An 18697-nucleotide genomic window follows, 5' to 3' on the forward strand; every position below is an offset into this window, starting at 1 on the left:
GCTTCTGTAGTGAGTTGAATGCCCCAGGCCGTCTGAAGGAGCAGAGCACAGGCCTAACCCCTCACCAACAGAGACCAGAGCCAGCCAGTCCCCCGCGGACACACTTTATTAGCCTTTCCTCCCCGGGCCAGACACCCCTCCAGAGGGATGCCAGACCTCCCCCCCATACACAGGCCACCACAGTCCATCAGGCAGCAGGGCCCCACTTAGGGTCCCTAGGCCCTCCTCAGCCGGTGACTCTCATAGTCCTCAGGGATTGTATCTGCAGGTTGAAATGCGACAGGTGAGCAAGGCTCTTTGGAGCCGCCCGAGCCCTGCCCACTGGCCCCCAGCTCACCATTGCAGCGGTAGCGCAGGTTAGCCCAGATGATGTTCTCTTGAGAGAAGCAGAAGACGCCCAGGCGGCCACCACGCATGGCCGTGTCCAACACCACGTTGCTGTCAGCTACCAGCTCAGGACCCTCGTAGAACCGCACCCTGTGAATGGGACCAGTGAGATGAGATTGCCACACTCGCGCACCCCCCCCCCCCCCCCCGTTCACTCGAGATACAGGCTGGGAAGGGATGCTCCTTCAGTTTCCCTCTGTGAGAATGTGCCAAAGCTGGGTGGCGCACGCCTTTAATCCCAGCACTCGGGAGGCAGAGGCAGGCGGATCTCTGTGAGTTCAGGGTGTACAAAGAGAGTCCAGGACAGCCAAGGCTACACCGAGAAACACTGTCTCAAAAAAACAAAAACAAAAGAAAAAAAGAGAATGCGTGCCAGGCGCCCTGTACACAGGAGGTGCTGAGGACCACGTGCCCAGAGGCCGGTGCTGTACTGTGAACGCAGCCCATTTCTCCTAGAGCCGCCCCAAAGTGGCGCATCCCCAGCACAGCTCAGCAGCTGCAGGGCGGTCCCCACCTGATGTAGCCGACTTGAGGCCGGTGCTGCAGGAACCAGCGGTAGGATGTCTTATCCTTCCAGCCCACATTACGAGGATCTTTCCACAGCAGCCGCACCTGGGATGCCGTGTCGCCCGTGTGCCACAGTGCGTTTCGGAGCTGCTCCCCGGGACCCGTGGAGGACTTGACAGCCTGCCACAGCCATGGGAGGAAAGCGATCAGAGCTGTGTCTAGTGGAGCAGGTCGGGGTGGACTACAAAGAAGGCGCTTGGGGCAGGGGAGAGCAAGTGGGCATGCTGGAAGTGCGTAGATTGCCTTAGCGGGTGCACAGGGACTGGTGGCTTATAGGGTGCTTGGATAAGCTGGGATCTAGAGGCCTTGGGGACCTAGTGTGGCTGCCTGTGGGAGGATATAGGGTGTCTAGGGAATTTAGAGCTCTGTGACAGGAAGGGGGCCCAAAGGGACATGCAGTAGTCTTAAGGGAATTTTTTTCCCATTCTTCTTTTTTGGGGGGAGGAGACAGGGTCTATCTTTGATTTTTTTTTTTACTCCATGTATGCGTGTTTCTGCGTGTGTGTGGGTGCATGCACCTGCAGATGAAGGGTGGAAGTTGTCAGATTCACCAATAGCTTTTCTACCTTATTCTATCAGGCAGGGTCTCTCGAGGAAGCCTGGGGCTCCTGGTTGTGGCTAGTCTCACTAGCCATCTTGCTCTGGGGATCCTGTATCTACCTTTCAAGGCTGGAATGGCAGGTGGGCCACCATGCAGACCTAGCATTCATGTGGGTTCTGGGGACTCCAAACTCCAGTGCAAGCACCTTAGCTGAGGAGGCATCTTCCCCATCCCTTCTGGAAGGGTGTCTGTGGGCTTGTGGGGAGCTTGGAGCCCGTGGCAGTGACAGTAGGTGAGACGGTGGGAGGGGGCAGTGTGTGCAGGCCACAGGGACCAGGAAGGGACAATCTAGATAGCACCTTGAGCTGGATCCCTGGCTCAGCCACCGCCCGGAAGGGGTTCGCCTGCCAGTACGTCTGTTCCATCTGTTTCCACATGACCACGTAGAAACTCGAGCTGTCTTGGTAGCCGAAGATGAAACCAGCGTAGTCATCGTCAGTGGCCGTGTTCACGTGGAACGTGCCCTCGAAGTCCACGCCGTTGAAGGCCGTGTAACCTGCGGGTGGGAGGACAGAAATGGAGGCCACCGTCAGAAGTCAGAAGCACTCTTGCTCTGGACATCTCAGAGCCAGGCCCCGCCCCTCCCAACCTCGCTCCTCCAAACAAGGCCACACCCCCAACATACCATACCTTCGGCTTCCATGCCCTGGCTCTCAGGGATCACGCCCCCCGCCGTGCCCCCAAGGCCTCACCCTTCCCAGGTCCAAACCATTAAGTGCCCGTCCCTCCAAGGCCACATTAGGCTGACAAGTGCTGCTCTGTGGCCACGCCCTCCGTGACCACGCCCCCACCCTCGCCCAGCCGCTCCTCACCCACAGCCAAGCCCGGGTCGCTGTTCATGGTCTGCACGATCTCCATTCCCTGGTGAGGTTGGAAGAACAAGGGCCTCAAGAAGGCGCCGAGTGGTGCCGTTCTTGCTTGAGGGGACACGTGGGCTCCCTTAAACCGCCACCCCGGCCCTGGTCGCACCTGATTGAGCACTACCCAGTTGGGATCGATCTGCGCATCACCCTCAGGGTCCAGCACAACTGTCTGGAAAGCCCTGAAGTCGGTGAGGGTAACCTCGGCGTTCTCGGGACACACATCGATCTTGTCTATGACCTTGTCGGCGTCGAAGTCGCCCTGACACGCGTCACCCACGCCATCCCCTGAAAGGAGGTAGGATACCAGCCGCCACTGTGGACTGAGCTCAAGCCCCGCCCAACAGCTTGTGCTAGCTGCTGGCCACGCCCACGCCAGACACCGCCCCTCCACACACTGGCTGCTGGCCACGCCCACACCTGCTACATACCAGCTAATAGCCACGCCCACACCCCCCCTTACGGTCATTGTCCTCCTGGCCTGGGTTGGGCACCAAGCGGCAGTTGTCCCGGCTGTCCGGGACTCCATCGTTGTCATCGTCGTCATCACAGGCGTCGCCCTTGCCATCGTGGTCCGAGTCCTGCTGGGCGCTGTTGGGCACCGTGGGGCAGTTGTCTCGGGAGTCCTGATGTCCGTCCCCGTCCCTAGAGTGTGGAGATGGGGACCATGAGACTCTGGGAGGGGGTGGTCACGTGCCACTAGGCTGCTACCTCCCTAAGGGCTCCTTACTTGTCTTGGTCACTGTCACAGGCATCGCCCACAAAGTCGTGGTCCACGTCCCTCTAGAATGGGGTGAGGGGTCAGTCAGGGCTGAGGACTCAGAAGCCATCAGCACCCCCAACACCACAGCGAGGTCTTCCCACCCCCAGCTTGCCCTCAGCAGGACCCATCGTGGTCCCCAACTAAGCTCACACGGGAAGTGGCCCACCTGGTCCGGGTTGTCTTTCTGGGGACAGTTGTCACAGGCATCCCCGACACCATCACCGTCGCTGTCGCTCTGGTCAAAGTTGGGCACCCGGGGGCAGTTGTCAGCTCCGTTTCGTATTCCTGAGACAAATCAGGGAGCTAAGGCAGGGTCCTAAGACTAGGGCCAGGCCAGGATAGTGTCATCACAGCTCCATGGCGTCTTAAAGAGCCGATGGCCAAGAGGCTGGCCCAAATTCAACCTCTGGAACCTATGTGCCCAAAGAACCCACTCCTACAGCGCAGGTTGCCCTCTGACCTCCACATGCCTGTCACGGCACACACAGGTGTATGTACACAGAATAGAGAAATTAAAATGTAAAAAAATGCTGGGTGTGTTGACACTTTACAGGTCGAGGCGGGCAGATCACTGTGAGTTCAAGACCAGCCTAGTCTATATAGTGAGTTCTAGGACAGCCGCAGCTACATAGACCCTGTCTTGACAAAAGTAAATAAATAACTTTAAAAAAAATTGAAGCTGTGTGCCGCACGCCTTTAATCCCATCACTCAGGAGGCAGAGGCAGGTGTATCTCTTGTGAGTCTGAGGCCAGCTTGGTCCACATAGTGAATTCCAGGACAGCCAGGGTCACGTAGAGAGAGACCTTGTCTCAAAAGTGTAAAATGTAAAAAGTATGGCCAAGCAGGATGTGTGTGGGCACACCCGTCATCCCAGTACTCCGCCGGGGACCACAGGGGGAACAGGGGCTCCAGTCCATCCCCTGCTATGTCACGTGGAAGCCAGCCCAGGGCGCTACAGTGAGCGTCTGAGAACCCAAGGGCATCTCCCTGGACGGTAGACGGATGACCTTCCCCCTCCCTCGTGTCTCAGCCCTTTTTTTTTCCCAGACCTGGCTTCATGTCGTCCCCTCCCAGCCGCCCCCCCTCCCCCGCTGCTTGACTTTGGCCACACCAGGCCACCTTTCAAGCCTTGCAGGCTCTTCCGCTTGGGAAGACAGGTCCCACCCTTCACTTCCCAGCATGCTCACGGTCGCCATCAATGTCGTCATCACAGGCGTCGCCCCGCCCATCCCTGTCTGCGTCTTTCTGGTCGTCGTTCTTCTGAGTCCGGCAGTTGTCGCACGCATCTCCCCACTTATCGCCGTCCGAGTTGCGCTGGTCTGGGTTTCGAACCAGCGGGCAGTTGTCCTAGAGGGTGGGGCAAGTGAAGCCAGGGTCAGCATGGAGAGTCCGGGATCACGTCCCGGTTGCCTGGCAGAGGAATAGAAAAGCTTTAGTCCCGTCTTCCCGGAGGAGCCTATGCGGCGTAAGGAGAGAGACTCCTGCAAGTAGCCTTTCGACGCACACACACCGCGTCACACTTTCAGGTGCGCGCGCACACACACAAATAAATAAATGTAATAAAATTTAGACATCACTTTCCAGACTTGCCCATCTCCAAGGAGGACCGAACCCAGAGGCCCTCCTCCCACCGCCTTACCTGCTCGTTGGGGACTCCATCCCCGTCTGCATCTGGGTCACAAGCGTCTCCGATGCCATCTCGGTCCACGTCCTCCTGCCCCGAGTTGGGCACCGTCACGCAGTTGTCCTGGGGAGCGGGGCATGCCGAGGGGTGAGGGGCGTGCCTGCCTGGATCACCACACCCTCCAGGTCACGCCCTCCAGGTCCTGCTCACCTTGCGGCACTGGCGCTCTGAGCAGCGAAGCTTCTCATCCGGAAAACCGTCCAGGTCCGTGTCACGGCCGCACAGGAGTCCGTTGCCGGCCCAGCCGACAGCACACTGCACAGGGGAGTCGGTGGAAATGTCCACAGACACCTGAGCCCCGGGACCCCTCTTCCGTGACCTGGGTGTCTGCACTCACCACGCACGACCTCGAGCCGTCTCTCTCCAGGACGCAGTCTGCTTTCTCATGGCACGGACTGGGCGACCCGTCAGGGCAGAAGCGCTGCCCACGCCGCTGGCAGCCTGACGTCTGGTCGCCCACGAAGCCCGGCTGGCAGGGGCCGCACTGGAAGGAGCCCTGTGCGCAGGCGCGGTCTGTCAGCGGGTCACCCACCAGCGCCTTGCCTGCGCCATCCTCACCATCCCTGCCTTCCTTACCCGGGTGTTGACACAAACGGAGTTGGGGACGCAGTTGTGCTGCCCTGTCTCGCACTCGTTAATATCTGTGCAAACCTGGGAGACAGAGAGCACGGACAGACCACACAGGTTTCACCCGGACCACGCCTCTTTGCAACCTGCCTTTCCACCTTGACTGCAGGAACTTCCTCGCCCGAAGGAGGATGTGGACCGAGTTTTCTGGACGAAATACCTTCCATTCCCTTCTGCCATAAAAGTCAGGTCGCTTGTTCCCTTTACCTGTTTGTTGGTCTTGGCGAAGGCCAGCCCCACGCCCTCGTGGGTGGAGCCGCTGTACCCAGGGGGACAGGCTTCGCAGCGAAAGCCAGGGCTCGTATTGACGCACCGCACGCGTGGGAAACAGGGGTTAGCGTTGCACTGTAATAAATGAACACACAGAATTATGGGCCCCAAGCTGGACCGCGAGAGCCCCACCTCGGGGCTACCCGGATTTGGAAAGGAGTTTGTTTTGTTGGAGACAATATCTCCCTGCATAGCCCTGGCTGCTCTGGAACACACCAGGCTGGCCTCGAACTCAGAGAGATCTGCCTGTCTCTGCCTTCCCGGGTGCTTAAGGGTCATTAGCCAGTTCTTGGAGTAGGGGGCCACATGGGATGTAGATCCCCAGGGTCGCAGGCGACTTTGCCTTGATGGACATGGGGTTGTGACCCCTTAGGGGTGAGGAAATGAACTTGGGGGCCGGGCATCCCCAGAGGAGGGAGGAAGTGGCCGCCGGGGCATGCGGGCACAACGACGGTCGCCCCGTCGAGGGCGACTCTCCAAAGTAGTAGGGTGGTTGGGGCGATCAAGCCCCAGTGGTGAGGATGGTTGAGGAGAGCCACCCCCAGCGTCCAAGGGATCGCCGGGGTGGGCGTCTGTAGGGGCAGAAGGCGTGGTCAGGGCGTGCGTCTGGGACAGTGATGGCGTTGTCGTGGGTGGGGCTCCCCCTGTAGAAGTGAGGTCTTCTGGATTGGCGACCCGGGCTGCGAGGGGCTGGTCCGGGAGGGCACCCTCAGTGAATGAGGAGGTCGTTGGGGTGGAGGGAGTTTGTGGTGAAATCGGCCCGGGTAGCGTCAGGACGGCCGGGGGGTGTGGGGAGCCCGCGCACCTCATTAACGTCGGTGCAGTGCGAGCCGTTGCCAGTGTAGCCGGGAGGGCAGGGGCCGCAGCGCGTGCCGGTCGCCGTCTCCGTGCAGACCACGCCGGGGAAGCAGGAGCCGGGTCCGCAGAGAGGTACCGGACGCACGCTCAGGCCGGGGGTGCGGGCGGCGTGCATCCCTGGCAAGGAGGAGTAGTTAGACCACGACTGGGGGAGGGGCCATTCCGGACCACGCCCAGGGGAGGAGCCTGTTCGGCCGCGCCCACAAGGAAGAGAGCTTGACCCGCCTAGGGTGGAGCCGTTCCGGACCACGCCCCTCAGAAGGCTCCCTCTTAGCCTAGGCTGGGGCCCCGGCGTGCTCGCGCGCGTGCGCCCTGAGGCTGTGCGGTCCTCTGGCTCCGAGCTGTCCCTTGTCTTGTCGCATCTCCTCTGCCTCCTCTCCGGCGTCCGGTCCGCTCTGTCGCCGTCCACTCTCTCTCCCCGAACCCCTTTCCTCCTCCTTTTCGCTCTGTGCCCCCATCCCTCCTCCGGCCCTATGTTCCCAGCTGTGCTCACCGCACGCGTCACACTCCATCACCGTATTCTTCAGGAACGTGATCTCCTTGACCTGCGGGACAGGAGGTCAGCGGGACACCTCGCCTCGGTCCCCCTCCTCCTCCTCCCACGACCCCCTCCCTGGGAAGCCCGCTGCTCCCAATCACCCCCTTTACGCCTTCCTTTGCACAAGCCCCTGCCAGAGCCCCTGTCTCCCTGTCTCTGACCCCACGCGCCGGGTCCCCGCGCCCTGTCCCTAGCTCGTTCCATCCTCTCTGTCCTAGGCTCTCTTCCCCACTCTGTTCCCGCGCGGTCTCTCCCTTCTTTTCTTCTCTGTCCCTTCTCTGTGCCCTTACCTGCTGTCGCAACAGCTCCCTCACGTCCTGCAGAGCTGCGTTGGTCTCCTGAAGTTCTCGCAGCATCTGTGGGGCCAGGTCTCCACCTGCGTCCACAGGAACCACTGAGGAGCGACCCAACCACTCCATCACCCCTCCCCGCCACTACGGTCGTGGGAGGGGGCCCGCCGCCTCATTTCTCAGCCCCGGACATCGCTAGAGAGCGGACCCCAAGCTCTAAGGAGCAGGAATCGCGCGAGCCTAGAGGGCACCGAAGGGCTCCTGTCCACCTATGTCTCCTTAAGCGGCTTTACCCAGCGGCATCTGGCCCTGGCCGGTCGCCCGCATGGCAGCCAGGGCGAGCACTAGAACGCAGGCGGAGGGGTCCATGGCGACGGAGCTGCAGCTGCAGTCTGCGCTCTTGAGCCCACGGCCTATTTATCCCCGCGCCGGCTCGGGACAGCCCCCGCGGCCCTGCCCAGAGCCCGCCGCAAGGTAAACAGGCCGGGCTCTGCGTTCAGGGCCGCGCCCCACGGCCCCGAGGGATGACCCGCGGCTCATCTAGACATAGTGGGGTCTGAAGAGAGAAAGGGGTGAGCCTTGGGGAGTCAAGTGGGGCTCTCCACTCTCACTCCCGTTCACCACTGAGTGCCTGCTGTATGCAAGGCAATCTCTATCTGCCCCCCTTGAGTAACATGTCGGGGAAACAAAGTCATAAGTGATTGAGAGGTTCGAACTCATCCACTCTGGCGCCAACACTCCCTTTTCACACCCTGCCAAGGGGGCTGTGGGTGTGGCTCAGCTCAGGTCAGCATGAGGTTACAAGGATGTCAAGCCCTGGATTCCACCCCCCTTGCCCAATCCAGACAACAGAATCCCCAACAACGAATGTCTGTGCCTCAGTTTCCCCCTTTGCACTGTGGAGGAAACAGTAGGGGTGCTGGGGATGGGTTGGAGGAGGGAACCTCAGCCTCTCACTGGGCTGCGCACAACTTTGCTCCCCAGCCACTGGGGAGACAGCCTGTCATAAAAATAAAAACTGGGAACTGAAAATTCCCTTTTCCTGGGCAAGCCACACTCTGAGCTGTAAAACACCTCAGCCTCCAGGAACCTTAACCCTATCCACCTGGCTCCCTGGACAGACAAGTTGGGGCTCAGGGGAGCGGGACTGGCCAACCTGGGGCCACTGCAAGCCAAGTCGGGTTCCCAGGAAGATTTGATGTTCCAAGAAGTCATGGAGGGCTGACTGGAGGAGACAGACAGACAGACAAAGAGAATAAAAAGAGGCTTAGAGCAGTGGGGGGCGGGGTAAGGTGGCTCCAGTGAGGGGGCCGTTGGAGTGTGTGTGTGTGTGTGTGTGTGTGTGTGTGTGTGTGTGTGTGTAGATTTCTAAGTACACCCATGTCTTACACAAATGCGCCTGTCGCGGGTGGCACTCGTGCTCCCTGCTAGATAGCTCCTGGGGATCCAGGAAGAAAGGCATCCCCCAGCCTGTGTCAGAGGCAGCTGAGGCGGATGTGGAAACGGCTACACCATCACTCCAGAGGCAGCAGGGCTGTAGTGGGAAACTGCTCAGCAGAAGTCCTCAGAAGGACTGTGCCTGGGCTGCTGGATAGAAGGGTCCGCACAGTGGCATGATCTTGGGGCTTAAAGAGAGTCATGGGGTGAGGCTGGCAAAGGGCAGTACCATTGCCGCAAGGCTCCAGGTGTCTCTGGAATGCAACAGGGACACATAGAGGATGACAGAGGGAGGAAATGCCCCGCAGAGCGAGGCTGGAGGTGGCCATTTTCAGAGAAGCCAGATCCCATGGCATCCTCCCTGCCTGGCTGGGCTACCTCCTGTTTTCTTTGGCTCCAAGCATACCTGGGGTTGTTCTTGCTGACCAGCGCTGGAATTCTCCAGAAAACCACCACTGCCTGGTAGACCTGTGCCTCCTGCAGCTGAGGTAGGAGCACATGGCCGCCTAATGGGCATCTGCCACAAGCCAGGCACGGGGCTGGGGCTCAGGACCACGTGGCCTCAGCCATGGCCACTGCCGGGCCCTTAGGGGAGGGTAGCCTGGGCTCATCCCGCCTGCTGGCTTCCACCCTGGCTTTGCTCTGCCGGTGTGCCCCTCCTCTGCCCTCTGCTTAAGGCAGCATCCGACCCTCAGGCCTCCAGTATTGTCCAAGCATGGCTCCTCCTGAGGCACAGCGTGTGAGAGCTCAGCAGCCTGCGAGAGTCCTTAGTGGGCTAGCTCCAGAACCAGCCTGAACCTGGGATTCACACAGACAATGCTCCAAGTGGATTTTTGCTTTGAGTGATTTGATTAGTTTGGTTAGTTTTGTATTCTCCTGACAGGGTCTCCTGTAGCCCAGGCTAGCCTCCAACTTACTGTGTGTCCAAGGATGACCTTGAACTACTGATCCTCCTCCTTCCAGCTCCTGAGTGTTAGGATAGCCCGCAGGCTCCATCCTGTCAGAGACTGCTTAGACCCATATTTTCCTTTCAGGAGAGATGAGCCAGCCCAACACCCAGAGCTGGGGAGCTAGACACCCCCACACACACAACCCTTCCCACATGAGTCCAGACTTAATTCTGGCCCCAGCCAGGCAATAGCTGTGATATTCTGGAACTCGTGTGTCCGGGCCAGTGTTCCTTCCCGACAGCCACACTGAGCGGTTCCAGGAGCTGGTCCAGGCTCGGCTGCTGCCGGAGCCCCAGGGGCCTTTTCTGATTGACGCCTGCTGGGCCAGGAGACGTGTGTGCGGCGCCCCGGCTGCCTGCCACCGCCCAAGGAGGAAATATGTTGGGCATAGGCTGCCTGGACCACGGGACGGCTCTGGAGAATCCATCAGGACAACACGGGGGAGGGTCACTTGGCCATTTCCACATCCCCGAGCCAGACAGAGCATCCACACATAAGGCTCACGTCCAGGGTCAGGGAGAGGGTGTCTGAGGCCCTCAGCAGGCCCCACCTCTGTCCCCATAGGCCTCTTCACCCCAGACTCCCCTGGATTAAAGACAACACTAACCATACAGGGTACAGCCTTACTGAGAGATTGCCAAACACCCAGAAGTTTGCCACAAGGCTCAGGCACCATCTACTGTAGAGAGATAGATAGATAGACAGACAGACAGGCAGAAAGATGGATGGATAGATAGATAAATACATAGACAGACAGATAGCATATATGGAGGCTTTAAATTTTTAAAATTATTACATTATCTTGTGTGCACCATATTGTGGATGTGGAGATCAGAGGACAACGGACGGGAACGGGGTGACGTCTCAGGCTTCTGAGCCACCATGCCGACTGTCACCAAGCAGGAGACATGTCCACGTGCGGCTAGTCTAACAACGGTTATGTTTTATTCCCCAAGGTTCACACACTAAAGCCTGTCTCGCCGCGGCTGCTCACCAGGGTGACGTGTCCCAGCTGAAGGTCAGGTTCAGACTCTGACAGAAGCCTCTGATTGAGGGTCAGGACCCTGGGGACACCCTCCAGCCGCAGGGCGGGGCAAGGTGGCGTCTCTGCAGACGTGCAGAGCAGAGCACGGCTCTTGGTCTCTGGTTATACGCTGTCCAGCGGGGTCATGGCTGCTAGGGCTGTGTCTGGTTATCTTGAGTGAGTGATGCCGCCGGGTCCTGGTTGTGGGGTGCAGCCTTGGGTGCGGTGGGGACCCTGTTCTACATGTCTAAAAGGCTTGGTTTTTACTATGCTCGCTAACCCTGGCCCTCACCTTGATTTTGATTTTTTAAAAATAATTTATTTTATTTGCACTGGTGTTTTGCCTACATGTTTGTCTGTGTGAGCATGTTGGGTCCCCTGGGTCTGGAGTTAACAGACAGTTGTGAGCTTCCATGTGGATGCTGGGAATTGAACTCATAACCTCTGGAAGAGCAGCCAGTGCTCTTAACTGCTGAGCCATCTCTCCAGCCCCTGATTTTTTGATTTTTTTCAGACAAGCTGTTTCTATGTAACTTTCACTAGTCTGGAACTTGTTGTGTAGATCAGACTGGCATGTGCACCTATGTCTGTGTGAGTGTGTGCATATGTGTGTGTTTGGGCAAGGGGGTCAGAAGGAAAAAGCATAGGTGCACATGTTCACACATACATATACACACACTCCCAGACATAGGTGCACATGCTCACACACACATATACACATGCTCTCAGACATAGGTGCACATGTTCACACACACATATACACATGCTCTCAGACATAGGTGCACATGTTCACACACACATATACACATGCTCTCAGACATAGGTGCACATGCTCACACACACATATACACACGCTCTCAGACATAGGTACACATGCTCACACACACATATACACAAGCTTTCAGACATAGATGCACATGCTCACACACATTTACACTCACACATATACATATACTCACAGACATAGGTACACACACTCACACACAATATATGCACACTCACAAGGCACATATACACACATTCTCACACATATAGACACACTCATACACACACACACACACAGGGGCATATGCTCACACACATGCATATATACACACAAATGCACACACTCGATGCCACACAGAGCCCCACTTTTTAGGGTCAATGCAAGAATCAAGCATATTTGTGCAGGCAGTTCTCTGTGTTTCACACTCACACGAACCTCACAGATAAAATGTTAGAGAAGAAGTCGAACGGCCCAGAATGGTGGCACATCTCGGCACCACACACACACCCCCGAGTACAGGGGACGCCGAGGCAGGAAAACATAATTCCAGACCAGCCCAGGCTGCCCCACCTCAGAAAACCAAACTGAGACGCCGGGCATGGCGGTTCATGATTGTTACTCCAGCTCTCAGGAAGTGCAGCGAGACTCGGGAGTTCAAGACTACCCTCAGATGTGTAAAGAGTTGTGAGACCAGCCTGGGCTACAAGAGCTCTGATCTAAAACACTACAACAAATTAAAATCAAAATAAATTAAAATACAATTCTAGTGGCTAGAGATATGGCTCAGTTGTTAGTGCTTGTGGCTCAGTTGTTAGTGGGTAGAGTGCTTGTTGCTCAGTAGGTAGAGTGCTTATAGCTCAGTGGGTAGAGTGCTTGTGACTCAGTAGGTAGGGTGCTTGTGGCTCAGTGGGTAGAGTGCTTTCTCAGCCTGTATGAAGCCCTGGGCTCTGTCCCCAGCCCCACACAAACCAGGCATGGTAGAGCATGCCAGCTGCCCCAGAACTGAGGAGATGGAGGCAGGAGGATGGCACCACGTCACAGGTCACCTGGGCGGCAGCAGCTGGGAACATATCCACCTTTCATTCCGGCCATTGGCAGGGAAGAAGGGAGGGTCAGGAGTTGCATCCCGTTTCAAAGATGGCCTCAGTCCTCACCTCCTTCCTGTGCTACGGATGCTCAGAAGCTGCCCTGCCTCACGAGAAGACGCGGGCCACAGGGGAAAGTCTACCCCAGGTTTTTACAGTTGGCTGGGGACAGAGGGTGTGGACTCAGAAGAGGGGGGACCCAGGGCCTCAGTCTGCCGCTGTATCTCACAGCCACCTCAGTGCCTGCACAGAGGGGCCCTTGTTCGCCCGGTGATGAATAGAGCAGAGAGCAGCGTGTTTACCCGCCTGGCAGTGGCCCAGGCCCGGGAAGAGAAGCAGCCACGGGGCTCGGCAGCGAGGTGCCAAATGTGTGTCAGCCTGCGGAGGCCATCGCGTGGAGGAGGGGCAGAGTGCTGTGGACACGAAGGGGCCTGAGAACAGTGCAGTACAATAAGGCCCGAAGCCTCATAGGTGACCTACTGTCTGTCCCTGAGAACTGGAAGCCAGGGCACCGCACGTGCAAAGGCCCGGTGGCCGGCCTGGCCCAGGCATCTGAAGCGGGTGAGTCGTCACCCGTTTACAGAGGAATGACCGGTCGGGGAGGGTATGGGTGCGGCGGGAGCCAGGCCTTCCCAGCCTGCACCCTGGCATCATCTGACTGTGACTGTGGGGGCATGGTCACCTTCAAACGGCTTGTTCTCGATGCAGCTATTGTCTGGTGGCCTCCATTGCACCCCAAGTGAGGCCTGGCCTGGCTCTACCCAGATGACGCTGACAGCAGAGTAACTGCCTCATCACCGGCGTCACGGAGATGCGGGGACCAGATGAAGGGATGGAGGACAGGAGGACCACATCTGTGTATGAGACACGGATGGGTGGACGGATGGGTGGGCAAGCAGGGGATGGGGGGAGTGGGTCGGGGAGCGGATGACTGGGTGGAACATGCCAAAGTGTTGGGTTCGGAACAGGGGTGTGGTGTTTTCTTGTGACTCGGCCTTTGGGGACCCAGCTGTTTTAGCTAGCGATCCTGGCACAGACCAAACTGGGCTAGCTGCCTTCACCTGCACGTGGCCGGCCGCTCCGGCTACACTTGCCATGTGGAAGGGTGACCGTGGCGGCCACTGGGCGCGGCTCCAGGTCTGGCCTGGGTCGCTCCCTCCCGACCTGCTGCTTGGAGCGGCCTCACTCTGTTCTTTCCAAACGTCTGACAGCTCCCAGTGGTGTGCTGGTGATGCTCGGCTCCTCTCCGAGTTCCCGAAGGCGGAAATGGCTACCCGAAAGCCCAGCAGATGACAGGAAGTAGCAAGATTGTGCCAGTCACAAGGACCAGGGCCCAGGATGGCAGCAAACAGAAGCCAGAGAGGGCAGGATGTCTACCCAGGGCGCTTGCAGCCAGCCAGGCAAGTTCATGCGTTCCACTGTCTTTCTTTCTCCCCCCACCCCCATTTCAAAAATTATAGTGCCTGATGGTGAAAACATTCAACTTAAAATTTACTGTGTTGTGCTGGGGCTTGGGCTCAGTGAGTAGAGTGCTTGTGGCTCAGTGGGTAGAGTGCCTGTGGCTCAGTGGGTAGGGTACTTGTGGCTCAGTGGGTAGAGTGCCTGTGGCTCAGTGGGTAGAGTGCTTGTGGCTCAGTGAGTAGAGTGCTTGTGGCTCAGTGGGTAGAGTGCTTGTGGCTCAGTGAGTAGAGTGCTTGTGGCTCAGTGGGTAGAGTGCTTGTGGCTCAGTGAGTAGAATGCTTGTGGCTCAGTGGGTAGAGTGCCTGTGGCTCAGTGGGTAGGGTGCTTGTGGCTCAGTGAGTAGAGTGCTTGTGGCTCAGTGGGTAGAGTGCTTGTGGCTCAGTGAGTAGAGTGCTTGTGGCTCAGTGGGTAGAGTGCTTGTGGCTCAGTGGGTAGAGTGCCTGTGGCTCAGTGAGTAGAGTGCTTGTGGCTCAGTGGGTAGGGTGCTTGTGGCTCAGTGGGTAGAGTGCCTGTGGCTCAGTGGGTAGAGTGCTTGTGGCTCAGTGAGTAGAGTGCTTGTGGCTCAGTGGGTAGAGTGCTTGTGGCTCAGTGGGTAGAGTGCTTGTGGCTCAGTGGGTAGAGTGCTTATGGCTCAGTAGGTAGAGTGTTTGTGGCTCAGTTGGTAGGTGCTTGTGGCTCAGTAGGTAGAGTGCTTGTGGCTCAGTGGCTGGAGTGCTTGTGGCTCAGTGGCTAGAGTGCTTGTGGCTCAGTGAGTAGAGTACTTGTTTGTGGCTCAGTGGCTGGAGTGCTTGTGGCTCAGTGGGTAGAGTGCTTGCCAGGGCATGCACAAAGGTCTGGCTTCCATCCCCAGCACTACACTAGGCAGCCATGGTGGCTCATGCCTGTAATCTCGGCACTCAGGAGATAGAGGCAGGAGGATGGCAAGTTCCAGCCTACATGAGCCTATGTGATGAGATCATGGGCAAACAGCTGGTAAGATAAAGGTCTAGAGCCCTGCGGTGTTGTGCCCGAAGCGTGAGTGCACCCACGCGCACGCGCACGCGCACGCACACACACACCAGAGCAGAGGAAGGGCTCATCTGTGGTTAAACTCACTTGGGGTGGGCCTGTTTTTCTCTGTTGGTAGGCAACAGCCCGGCCTAGTAATGTTATGTTTCTAACCTTTGCTGTCCGCTGCCAGCACCACACAGAGGCCTGACTCTCCCGCCCTCCGCACCACAGGGCTCCAGGGCTTCGGCCAGTACCACATCTGATTTTTGGACTTGGTCCTGGCGTCCAGCCCCAGCACACAGATCCAGATGAGGAAAACATGGGCCTCTTCCCTTCGGCACTGAGGTCAGAGGTCAGCTTGGCTCAAGCCTCTGCCAACCTCACCACAATGGACACTGTCCAGGCCCAGTCACCAGCAGCCGTTCCTCATCCATGAGGCTCAAGGGGCATCCCAGGCAAGGTCAGCCCAGCCCTGCAGCCCCCGCTCAGACACGCATGTGGCTGGGCTGGGGGTAGGGGTGACGGAGGTGGGGGTGGGGGCCTGGATTAGAGCCCGTCAGCATTCCCTCCCTGAAATCGTCTTTTTTTGTGTTGTTGTTGTTGTTTTTGGTTTTTCGAAACAGGGTTTCTTGGCTGTCCTAGACTCACCTTGTAGACCAGGCTGGCCTCGAACTCACAGCCATACGCCTGCCTCTGCCTCCCAAGTGCTGGGATTAAAGGCATGGCCACCACCATCACTGGGCCCTGAAGTTGTATTTTTCAATCAAGAACCCAGCATGCTCAGCACTGGCCCCAAGACCTAAGAAGTGATGAAGACAAGTTCCTCTTGGGTCTCCCTGCTGCCACACCCTGGTCCCAGCTGGAACAGGGACTGACCTCCCTCCCACTGTAACCCCAGAACAGAGGAGGCAAAGGCAGGAGCATCAGTCAATTGTCCTCCCGCTCGCACAAACTCTGTGACTCCCTTTGCCTCCTCCGCGCTGCAGACCTCAGGGCCTTTGCACAAGCTCCCTGTTTGTCTGAAAGCTCTTCCTCCCCGCTCCATGGCTCCTTCTGACTTAAAACGTGTTTTATGTAGTGCCAGCATAGCTCCCACATGGGGAGGAAGGTGGTGTCCTCTCCCTGGGAGCAAGTGACTTGTCAGACCCCTGGATGCGTCTTGGAAAGCATCTACCTCTTTCCGTTTCTCCCGACGACACTCCAGGGTCCTACATAACCAAGGACTTCACGCTTAGTCAATGCAGCCAGGTTCGAGTTGTCACGCAGGTGCACTGGCAGCACTGGGGGGTGGGGGGTGGGGCCGTGAGGAAGATCCTTTGTTCTGTGATTGGAGGAGAGACAAGACAAGGCCACCCAGAGTGCTGTGTCCCGTCCCCTGTGGGAAGACATGGAGGGGAGAGAGAAAGCAGGGTGTCTGACTTGGCCAGAGCAGGGACAGAGAGGGTGTGTGTCCCTTCAGGGCAGTAGGGAGCTGTGGAAGCATGTGCGCACATGTCGCAGGCTCTAGAGTGTGCTTGGTGGACACACCTTGGAGCACTTTTATATGAATTCCTGTGGAGCCATTCTGATCAGACGATGGGCAGACAGGGCTCCCCCCCCCCAGGCTTTGGTGGCCCTGGGCCCTCCCCTCCCCCCCTCCCACTGGCCCCTAAGGATCTGAAAGAGCTCTCTCCTTGTTACTCTGGAATTTTCCTCCAGAGGCTTCAGGAACACATTAAAGGAAAGTGTTGCCAGTCTAAGCAGGGTGATTTTATGGCTGTCAGGGGCCGGGAGTCAGACCAGAGAGTGGAAAGGCCTGGTCACACGGCAGACGGGCCTGCCAACCGCTGGCCCTGACCCACCCTCTGAGCCTGGCTCCATCCAGTCCACTCCCAGTTTCCTCCCAACCGGGAGGCAGCAGCGAGAGAAACAGACGTGCAGGCCGATGCATCTTAAATTGTTTATTCACTGGACAAATGCTGGCCCCTCTTCTTTTGCTGAGGTACCCGTGTTGCTGGCGGGTGTGTGTGTGTGTGTGTGTCTGAGTAGGAGCCATGGCTCTCCTCCCCATCCATCCCAGCACTCGGGACGTGGAGTCAAGAGGAGATCTAGTCATTCCAGCTACTTAGTAAATACAGGGCCAGCCTGGGCTACATGGGACCCTGCCTGAAAAGAAGCAGGCATAAAGCCCACAAGCCAGCCATCTCCACTTAAACTGGCATCAGTGATGGCCACCTCAGAGTGTGTCTGGGATGGGGACATGGTATTTAATTTCCTTCCCTCTCAGCTTCTAAAACAGTACAGTGAAAGTCCATCTAAAGATATATCCTGGCAGGGGCCCCAGGGAGCAACGCCCCGGGCCACTCTGAACAGCAGCCTTGAGCCTCTGTGGGAAGTGGGGCTTTGTGGCCAGGCTGAAAGCCAGCTCCTGCCACCTCAGCACGTCCCCTGCCCCCCAATCACGCCACTGTGGCTTGTAAGTCCAGGTGGCCCCCTGGCTGCTGAGCCCACCTTCATGTTCAAAGGGCCCTCTCAAAGAGAGGCCAGGATGGTCTAACCGCAGCATCCCAGGTGGGCGGGGTGTGGCCACTGCCGACAGCAGGCTGCTTTGAGCAAGGGGACCCACAGCCAGCTGCTATTCCTAGGAAGGTCCCCAAGGTCCATCCTGGCTGCAAGTCAGCAAGGACGCCTCTGCTGGGGTGCAGGGATTCCTGCGAGGAAGCCACCAAGGCGCTGGTGGCCCAGGTTGCTTCTGTGCTTGAGGGACCTCTCTTGGTGCAGGAGAAAAGTGCTGTTTTTCCAGAGCAGGAGAAGGGGGTGGGAGGAGACCTAGAAGTTCTTCCAGGACAGCCAGGAAGGACGGGTTAGACACCAGACGGAGCAGACAGGGCCTCAGTCTACCTGGAATACAGCGGGGCTGAGAGAGAAAAGACAGACAGAGACAGACAAAGAGGCAGGACCAGAAACAAAGCCAAAAGGGGGGCTGGAGAGATGGCTCTGGGGTTAGTAGTACTGGCTGCTCCTTGCAGAGGACTTGGGCTCCACTCCCAGCACCCGCATGGCCGCTCACAGCCATCGGTAACTCCAGTTCCTGGTAATACGGTGCCCTCTTCTGGCCTCTACTGGAACTGCACACACATGGTGCATAGATATATGTGCAGACAAAACAACTCTACACTTTAACGTACATCATATCTTTCCATCATCACCATCATATCATCATCATTATTTGTTTATTGAGACAGGGTCTCTCTGTGTAGCCCTGGCTGTCCTGGATTCACTTTGTAGACCAGGCTGGCCTCAAATTCACAGAGATCCACCTGCCTCTGCCTCCCGAGTGCTGGGATTAAAGTCGTGGGCCACCATGCCCAGCTTTAAATAAATCTTTAAAAGTAACGAAAAAGTACCAAGAAGAGACTTGATACCCTATGAGCATATACAGGGGGAGGAAGTCCTCCTCAGTCACAGTCATAGGGGAGGGGAGTAAGGGGAAAATGGGAGGGAGGGAGGAATGGGAGGATACAAAGGAGGGGATAACCATTGAGATGTAATATGAATA

The 18697-nt window shown here is 57.7% G+C and overlaps 1 protein-coding gene and 1 long non-coding RNA gene across 2 annotated transcripts; one reads left to right on the forward strand and one right to left on the reverse strand.

Annotated features, from left to right (window-relative positions):
• Positions 1 to 90: 90 nt before the first annotated feature.
• On the reverse strand, positions 91 to 7892 carry COMP (cartilage oligomeric matrix protein). Its single transcript, XM_084760268.1, has 19 exons — positions 7740 to 7892; positions 7447 to 7532; positions 7112 to 7163; positions 6566 to 6735; positions 5698 to 5835; positions 5440 to 5514; positions 5201 to 5359; positions 5014 to 5118; positions 4819 to 4926; positions 4367 to 4526; positions 3345 to 3463; positions 3146 to 3198; positions 2879 to 3060; positions 2525 to 2703; positions 2368 to 2416; positions 1855 to 2051; positions 902 to 1074; positions 338 to 477; positions 91 to 262 (listed from the first exon to the last, which is right to left on the reverse strand). Exons 1-19 carry the CDS (start codon positions 7813 to 7815, stop codon positions 216 to 218), a joined length of 2268 nt encoding a protein of 755 aa, XP_084616394.1. The 5' UTR covers positions 7816 to 7892; the 3' UTR covers positions 91 to 215.
• Positions 7893 to 12975: 5083 nt separating this feature from the next.
• Positions 12976 to 18678, forward strand: LOC311584665. Its single transcript, XR_014774952.1, has 5 exons — positions 12976 to 13269; positions 13417 to 13566; positions 13920 to 14108; positions 15391 to 15619; positions 15783 to 18678. It is a non-coding gene; the product is annotated as an uncharacterized lncRNA (long non-coding RNA).
• Positions 18679 to 18697: the final 19 nt, after the last annotated feature.

The sequence above is a fragment of the Acomys minous genome (genome assembly GCF_964271855.1).
Source record: "Acomys minous genome assembly, chromosome: 15".
NCBI classification, from domain to species: domain Eukaryota; kingdom Metazoa; phylum Chordata; class Mammalia; order Rodentia; family Muridae; genus Acomys; species Acomys minous.